General features: G+C 37.8%; 1 protein-coding gene across 1 annotated transcript in view; it reads left to right on the forward strand.

Moving 5' to 3' along the window:
- LOC122558630 (matrix metalloproteinase-15-like) overlaps positions 1-7,287 on the forward strand; it is a 109,212-nt gene extending 101,925 nt beyond the window's left edge. Inside the window, exon 10 of the mRNA XM_087996037.1 lies at positions 2,463-7,287. Coding sequence (XP_087852163.1) covers positions 2,463-2,896 — 434 coding nt within the window. The 3' untranslated portion in view covers positions 2,897-7,287. The remainder of the gene's footprint in view (positions 1-2,462) is intronic.
- Positions 7,288-9,658: the final 2,371 nt, after the last annotated feature.

A 9,658-nucleotide genomic window follows, 5' to 3' on the forward strand; every position in this document is an offset into this window, starting at 1 on the left:
GAGTCAACCACATTGCTGTGGGTCTGGAGACACATGTAGGCCAGACCAGGTAAGGATGGCAGTTTCCTTCCTTAAAGGATATTAGTGAACCAGATGGATTTTTCCATCATTAACAATGGATTCATGGTCATCATTAGACTCTAATTCCAGATTTTTATTGAATTCCAACATCTGACAACATCTGGAATTTGAACCTAGGTCCCCAGAACATTACCTGGGCTTCTGGATTAACAGGCAAGCAATAGTACCACTAGGCAATAGCCTTCCCCATTTGTGATTTGTGTCTTGTAGATGGTGGACAGATGCACCCCATGTCCACAGACTTCGACATTGGACATGTGCCAACCCATAAGGACCCTCATGGCACATCTCCGATTCACTTACATGTGGCTTCTGCACCTTTGCACTTCAATTCTGTATCGCAGTCCGCAATCATTTTAATGCTACAGCAAGGACACTGTGCACTCAGGGGCATGTGCCCAGATCATGAACTGGGCCAGGCTGCATCTCTTGGCTCTTAGCTTGCTCTTATAGTGCTTACTCAGTCTGAACATACCTGGGTGTTCATTGCGTTCCTGCCTTGCATCACCTTTTCTTGCTTTTTTATGCTTTGCCCACTCAGACATTGATACTAGGCTCACAGAACAGCTGTCTTGCCTTGTCATTTTGTGCAGTCGCAAAACTGGGACGCTTGTCATTGTTACCAGCGGACCTTAGCCAAGTCAAAGAGGATCATCTTCACTCTGGGGTCCTGGAACAACAAAGGGCAGCCTCCAATGCCAATTCAGGACCTTCTTAGGATGGTCAAAGTCAGGATCTCATCAGGGTGAGGAGCTACATATCATGCAGCACTCCACCTGTCTTGATTCTTTCTTTTCTACTGTGGCTGTTCCCTCCGGGAATGAAAGAGGAAGGCTGGTAAGGGGAGATAAAATTTGTTGGATCAGCTATGACATTTGGTAAGCCAGTTAGCTCAGTTGACGTGATAGCTAGTTTGCAATGCAGCATGTCACCAGCAGCAAGGGTTCAATTTTTCTAGTAGCTGAGGTTGCCATGAAGGTCCCTGCCTTCCCAATGTTGCCCCTTGCCTGAGCTGTGGTGACCCACAGGTTAAACCCACCACCAATTGTCTCTGTCTAATGAAAGAGTGAACCTATTGATCTTCTGGGACTACAGTGACTGCACATTTGATGCAGATGGAGAGTTGGTCCAAGAGAGTGTATAAGCAGTGTAGAAGGCGTGCAGGGCTAGTGGTGTTGGAGATTGGGATAGGTGAGAACAGGTGAGGGAAGATGTTGACAGTAGTGAGAGTAGTAGTTCATGAACCTTGGTGGGAAGTGAGTGCAGTAGTAATAATAGAGTAAGTGTGAATCATTGGAAAGGAGATGCTGAGCCTAATCTTGGTGGAGTGGCAAAGAACATTGATCTTTTTTTAGTGCTGGGCATTCTTCCAAACATCTTTAACCTGGATGACAATCCCGAACCGAGCTGGCATTGCCTGATATTGTGACTATCACTATTGGTCCTGGGGTGGGAAAGGAAGTTCTATGTCAGCACCATCCCACCCTGCACAGCCTACAGGACCCTGCCAACAAAGTGAGCTGTCAATTTCCCCCTGTCTTCTATGCAAAGAGCAAATGTCAGGAACCATACAGGCAGTCCGGGACTGAATGCTTGACTGGGTGCACAACAGGTCTGTATGATGGCATGGGTACAAAGGATGCCAGTGAATTCTACTGGTGAGTAGCGAGTTGTTCTAGGAATGGGTTATGGTAAGATGGGGCAGAAATTGGACAAGAGAGGCTCCATACGGGCAGGATTGGTAATTAATTAGGAGAGTTTGTTAGGATAGAGTGAGAGAAAGCACTAAGCTTCACAGCGACAGATCCTCTTAAAAAAAATTGATGCAACTTGGACTTAGCCAAAAAGATTCAGCTATTAGTTACTGCTTTATAATGAGTTTTCTATGCCCAAGTACAGTATGGACTCTTCTGTTACTCTGAATAACCCTTAGTGCTTGCTGCTTTTCATTATGACCCAGTTAACTGGTCTTGCTACCTATTGTAATTCACGTATTTGCACTCACAAATCTTTTACTCTTCAGTCCTATATACATTTTTGTTTTACAAGTAATATGTGCCCTCTTTACTTACAAAAATTAAAATATCTCCATTATGTGTTGAAATTAAATTGCCATGTCCAATGAAATGCAATGTCCATTCTGTGAATTCTTTTATGGAGTCATGTAAATTTTTGCAGCCCTCCTCAGTATTGACTAAGCATCACTGTCCCAAATTGATGTCATCTAAAAATGTAATGTTTTCATCTTGTGTTCAAATTGTCAATAACATAATGATCATCAATACATAAAGTATCTATCAAGTAAAAATGTTGAATGAACTAATTATGTGGTACTTTTCTTGCAATGTCATTTCTAAAGCTATTTATATTTTGATTGACAGCTTACACGCATTTTTACAAAGGTACCAAATACTGGAAGTTTAATAACCAGTTGCTGAGAACAGAACCTGGTTATCCAAAATCCATTCTTCGTGACTGGATGGGATGCCATCAGGATGTTGAACCTGGTTTTGATGAAAAGGAGCCTAATTTTGATATTGATGATTTTGATGATGCTAATGATATTGATGATGAGGATGATGAAGAAGATGAGACAACGGAAGAGAAGGAAAAAGAGAGAGAAGAAGAGGTGGATATCCATATTAACATCCCCGTAGATGACTATACCAGAACAATGAATATAGTAATTGTCATTGTTCCACTAATTCTGCTGCTCTGCATTTTGGGATTGATCTATGCCATACTCCAGCTGCAGAAGAAAGGCACACCAAGACTCCTGCTGTACTGTAAACGGTCAATGCAGGAATGGGTTTGACTCTCTCATTGATGCTGTTACTAGATGGCTCGCAGTTGGGTCACAGTCATTGAGTCCAGGTGACATTACTTCTCAATTTTGTTGTTTTATTTTATACAGTCCTGCTCAATGATGTTAAATAAGGCATTAACATAAGAAACATAGAGAATTTGGGGTATTTTGAGATGGTGCCAGTGTTATCGGGTTAAAAGAATTTGTGATGTGGTTCCAAGGAATGCTTTCCATTGCTCTTTATCTCCAAACCCTTAAATTGTGCTGAGTGGGATGGTACAAAGGTTTGAAGCCTGGCCTGAGAAGGCTTCCAAGAGGAGTTTCACTGGCTAGAAATGATGAACTACAAGGCTTGAAATAACTAATACCATATGTGCACATTATTCATTAGGATTAATTCATAAATATTTTTTATCTAATCCCATTGCTTTAGTCCTCTGAAAAAATCACCACTCCTTAACTGAAAGAAGATTTTCTGAATATTGGCTAGGATCATCATGATTTGGTGATGGGACAACTGCTGATAACTACAGTGAGTCTTAGAAAAATCATACATTCATTGGAGCAGGTACAAAAAAATTGCCTTGTTTCTTCATACCTTAGACTTATTGCAGTTACACTAATTACATTCAGTGAGCTTCAATAATACAGCTGTGTAATTGGGAGATATCTGCTATTCCATTGTATCTTTGTAAGTTACTTACTGTAACTTACTACAAACACTTGGAAATTGCCATTTACTCTCCTATTACTTGGGCCTAGCTGATTCAATGGGATGTCCTGTCAACATTATGATTCTAATGTGGTCACACTTGTTCTACGTACTGAAGGTCATTTCAACTCACTTTAGTAGAGGACCAAAGAACTTTATCAATTTGTTTTTAAAGCTTTGCACTTGTGCCTTTCCGATAGGTTTGGTTGTTGCTGCCATAAAAGCATCACAAAAATAGTTTACCAGAAGTCCTGGCTTACCTTCTTAGGCTGAAAGCAGGGTCTCCTTGACAGTAACCTTACTCTGGGCTGGAATCTAGAGGCTGATGCCTGCTGATTGCAGATTTCTTTCTCCTGGCCGAAAACTAAAACCTGCTGATTACAGTCATTCTTATCAAGCTAGATCAAGATAGAGTTCTAACTGGATAGAGGTAACTGTTAAAAATTCCCATTATGGATCATTTATATTCTGAAAGCTATAGAATATATTGTACATAAAGAGTGAGGATATCCTTGTTAGCACTTCGAATCTATTAAACAACCTGTCCCTGGATTGGAGTCAGAATTGTAATCGAATGGAGATAGTCAATTAGTGGAGGAAATTGCATGAGGATAATTTGACATCAAATGGCTTTGATTTAAGAAGAATGTTGTATGTCAGCATGTAATGGATGTCTAAAGTATGGGGTCATCACTTTTTGCCAAGTACATAATTCAACTTTGGAAGAATTCACATTTGCAGCCTTTAGTTTAACAAATGCTAGAAGATCGTCAAGGTTGCCCTCAAATACAGCAAAACATAACTTTCACTTTTAACTTTTTATGAACTGCAGGAAGTTTTATGATGTGTTATTTCTTCATTATTTATCCATAATTCCCTCAATGAGAGGGAATTGATTGCACCACCTGATGGAGACCCCTAATGAAATTATGGAGAAGCATGGGGTCAGGTTAGGCGTATCATTAACAGAATCAAACTCTACCTCTTCATCTCCTCCAAAGACTATTGATACAATTTCTATCTGCCAGTCCAGTAGAAAGAGTTGGGTGGTCTAAATGTTCCTCCACTAGTATTTCAGTAAATCTGAAATCTTTTCAGCAGCTGATGATTCCCAAATGTCCATTAATCTCTGTAATTGCACATCAGTCTAAATGAGACTCTATAGAACTTTGTCGCATTTCTCATTCTCAGTTATTAAGACTACCTCTACATTGCTACACCTCTTCCACCTTCACCTCATGTTCTTGTTTCCATCTTGAACTTATTCAGAACTCTATGGTTCTCATCCTGCACGCAAAAATTCTTCAGTTGCATCATTCCAGTCTTTTCTAAACTCTGTTGGTTTACTACACTCCAAGAATACTGACTTCAAGATTCTAATGCTTTACCTGGAATCCATAGCTCCCTCCCACATTTCCTCCATCCATTTACCCAAACACAGTTAACTCCAACTTCTTGTTTTCTGTGACTTTAAATACATTGGGCACACTTTCAGCTGTGATGCTCTCTGCCTGTTCTCCTCCTACCTCTTGTTTTGCCTTCCAAACCTCTGAAACACATACTGTTTTATTGTGCACTTTCTCTTAGATACATTTCATCTTTCCTTTCTACTGTTCACATTTTCCAATGTCAAACACTTGTATTTTTTTCTTTTCATGAGGATCATTAAAAAATGTAATTAATTGTTGTGTTAACTAGACTTCCAGAAGGTTTTGATAGAGTGATGTCCAAGAATCTGGAACAAATTGATGAAAGTTAATGTAAAACCTGGAAATGGTTAAGAAAGTGATTGGTGGTTAGGAAGCAGCATTCACTTGTTGACTTTTATTGAGTACACCAGTGGGGTGGATAGTGGACAGAAAAATTACTGTGCTGTATAGCCAATAAGTTCTGTACGGGAATTCCTTTTGTTTCAAGTAAGCCACAGCACTTTGGCTGTCGAAATCTAAAAGTTAATACATCAAAAATGAAAAAAACTCCTAAATCAGGTGGTGCAATCAATATTAGTGAGATAGTCAAGAAACTAAAGAATGAGTTAGTTATATCTTTAAGTGGTAATAGGAGTAATGGTAAATGTAAATTATTGCACATCAGAAGGAAAATGATTGATAAACCATGAATTATTTTGGCACACATGAGGGTAAAACCAGAAGAAACTTATGGTTGTCTCTCAAGTTGACATTTGAAGTTAAATAATATTAGAGCAGTTGCAAGTTTGAGCTACATACAGCATACATAAGTTTGAAAAAAGAATTAATCTATTAAACGCTAGTGTTTCTTAAAAAGACATTTGAGTCCCCTCGGTGGTGCATAGAAGATTCTTGAAGCATGTAGCCTAATGCTGGAGAAATATAGTTATAAGGGAACCCTATAGAAACATTATTTCTTCCACCATGACAGGAAATGACTGAACGGTTAGCTTAAGGACAATATAGAATGATAAAGTTTGGATCTTTACCAAGTTAGACTTACAAAAGGGAAACAATACACAGATGCAATCTATCGAATGGTAAATTTAGGTCTAATGTCTGAAAGTTCTTTTGTAGAATAATCAATATTTGAAATAGATTTCTAGGCAAGGCAGCCAAAAATTTGAAATCATTAAGAGACAATTGAAAGATGTGATTAGGATTGCAGATATTCCTGTATGCACTTCTGTAATGTTTCTGGAATCCCACATTTCAATTCTGAGCCAGCCAGTCACATGTTGCATTTTGTCATAAGATGTAGGGAGACCAAAGGAAGATTTATTATTTCTTGGATAATGACCCGAAGCTGTGGATTTTTACAGGATCACAGCTTATGTTTGAGGGTTGTTCAGACTGTCCACTCAAAACTTTGATTGTCTGATCCAAAGCAAATGGGTGGCAATTCTGAGCAGGACATAATGAGATCACACTGGGTCTGTATTTCACACTGCACATTACTTTAAGTATTTATAAAAGGTGGGAACATCTAACAGCCTTTCTCTTTATTCTAACCTAATTGTTACAGGTTGCAGTTTAAAGTTTAAAACTTTCAGGATCACAGCTTAAATGCTCAATTAGAATCAGAATTATTTTTTGAAGGGTAGCTCTTTAATCAGTCCATAATGATGTTGTGATTTCAAGGTATCTTGTGAAATTGGTGCTACTTTCTAGTAATGGGAAGGTATTCAACAGTGACTTCATCAGGTTATCACAATGTGATCTGGGCAGCTAACAGTGTATATTGTACATAGGACAGCCAGGCAGTCACATATTAGATTTGTATTGCGGGTATTTACAAAACAATAATAACAAATTAAATATGGGAGCATTACCACTGAACTGTTTTTGTTGTCCGATACTGGCTTCTGCACTTGTGTAAATCAGCCACTACAGTGATGGTATCCAAACATTGCTAAGCTGCAATAATGACTATCACTTAACGTTCCTAAAAATCATGCAGTTTTGAAACAAATGTTATACATATGGTTATACTTTAGCTTCATGTATTTAGAGTTTCTGATGTTCATTTTTAAATCGGTTCATGCTGGGCGTGTGTTAAAATTAAATGCCACAAATGAAACTCTCCGCTTTTGCAATGACTAGTCAGTTGATCCTTTCACATTTTGTGAGAATGCAAAGTGACACAACGTGTATCTGCACATCCATTACACCTGAATAAGAAATCATTCTTATCTATAATAAAATGTTTGGACAATAAATTGCAATTGTGGTTCACAGCAAAATAAGTATCCAGAAACAGGATTGTGTCGTTTCTGATCTGAAATTTAAAATCTTACACATTTCATAGAACAGCATGCCATAAAGCAAGGCATAAAACAATTGATATTCACGATTTGCCCATAATGATTTCTGCTCTGTTACAAATAGAATACTTTCATATACTTTTCAGGCTAAAATTGGCACAGGAAATATAACTACTCAGAAGTAAGATAATACAGTGAATTAATTGCAATGCACTACTTGACTTACACAAAATGTCAAATTGTTCAAAAAATTATAAGTCCTGTATAGTTTTTTCAGAATCTTTCAGTTTAGTTTTTGATAATTTTGTTTGCTTAAAAATTAAACGTACAGGGCACTAAAGTACAGAGAGGCTCCACTGTGCCATCTTTATTTCCAGATCAGGAAATCTCAACTTTTGCTACTGAAGTCCAACTCTTATGTTATAAGAAAATAAATGGACATCTTGTAACTCAACACAAGTATTTATGTGTATGAAAATGAGTTAATAATTAAGTGTTTAAGTAAGTTTCTTACTCTTGTTTTACTTACTTAATATGAACGGAAGATTGACTGCAAAATGTCCAGTGGAGCACTGGGAGAGGATTGCATTGAATGAAGTTAGAAACTAAAGATAAGTGAAAAATGAACCAAGATATCCTGTCAACAAGGTGAAGCCATCTCTCACCCAGTCATTAAGTGCACTTATTACACAGATGATTTTAAAAATGATTTTGTATTAAATGCAATTTTATATATTTACTACCGTCTAGTCTCACTAACGCAGGGTATTACCTGAACAAGACTGCCAACACTTGCATGACTGATGCAAAAAGGAAGCTCTTCTTTCATGGCTCTATTTTCACTGCTAATTATTTATTTATCAAATGAATTCAGGAAATTATTATCTTTTTGATTCCCATGATAACCTTAATGTATTCTTTATTGGCAAGTTCTAATGGATCTCTGTACGAGTCACATAACCCTTCCCAATCATGTGAAGCATAACAACTTCCCCTGACCTGATCTGATGCCACCAGTATTCACTAAGCTGATTGGTTTTGCATCACTCATCCAAAATGCAGAATAACACAGATTGATCATCTCTAACCTCGAAGTGTGAAACATTGTTGTTAAAGAGGGTAGCAAAACTGAACCTTTGGCCAGCAGCTAAATCCTTTTTAATTTAAGATTTTCTTCTATTCATTCATGGGACCTAGACATCGAAGACTTTGGTAGCATAGTGGTAATGTTTCTACCTCTGGATCTGAAGACCCAGGTTCATGTCCTTGCTCCAGTGGTGTGTAATAACATCTCTGAACAGGTTGATAAGAAAATATCTAAAAAAAGTTGAAGAGAGCGCATTTCTATCTTGCTTCATCTTTTGAGTTTGAAAAGGCAGCCTGCTGTTCTTCTCAGCATTTTTCCCTTGCCCTTAATTGAAAGGAAAGGTTGCCTGCTGACCAATACTTGGCTAATTTAAGAAAATTGAGTGAGTGTTTTCCACAAGGTGTAGGATTGAGGTTTGCATTGGGGTTCCAAAGCCAATGGGAAAAAGTATTCCCAATAATTCAAGTCAATAATATTCCATTAGAAACTCATCAATTAGGTGGATTTATATTGCAAGTGGTGTTTGAGTAGCAAGCCCTCGGTCTCTGATGAGTGTTATCTTTAATATTTAATGGCATAAAGGGTTTTTTATTAAATATTTTTATTGAAATTTTTTTCTTTACAAAATTAAAAAGTTACAAAAATATGAAAATGTCGCATCATACATCAAAAACAATAATAAACCAACTACTATACTACTCAACAAAATAAATCAACACTACGTTGATTCCAAAACAATAAACAAAAAATAACGTCACTGAGCACAACCACACCATAGCTTCAGTTATTAAACCAACATTTGTTTGAAATTCTTCCTCTCATGGAATTAAGTTTATCAGACCAAACCATCATGGCTAAACAAAAGCCCAAATCAAAATGCTGAACAGATCTGCTTCCAAATAATTCAAAAAGGGCTGCCATATCTTGTAAAGGTTGTCCGTTTTCTGGTGCACCATTTTTGTAAGAAAATCTAAAGGAATGTGTTCTATAATTAACTTATGCCACCCTGACAGACCTGGGGTGGGGTTCTCAGACACCCTGCCCATCAGAATGTTCTTCCTCACACAAAATGTTAGAAATGTTTTTCCCATGCATATTAAAGGGAGGTAAATTCAGCAATCCGAGTAGCAAAGAGACCAGATCCACCTTGACTTCGATCCCCAAGACCCTCTCTATTACTCCTGCCACAGCGCTCCAATATGTACGGAGCCTATGGCAGGACCAAAGACAATAAGTGAG

The sequence above is a fragment of the Chiloscyllium plagiosum genome, unplaced genomic scaffold (genome assembly GCF_037043375.1).
Source record: "Chiloscyllium plagiosum isolate Xiang-an unplaced genomic scaffold, Cpla_swu_hap1 HiC_scaffold_17, whole genome shotgun sequence".
NCBI lineage: Eukaryota > Metazoa > Chordata > Chondrichthyes > Orectolobiformes > Hemiscylliidae > Chiloscyllium > Chiloscyllium plagiosum.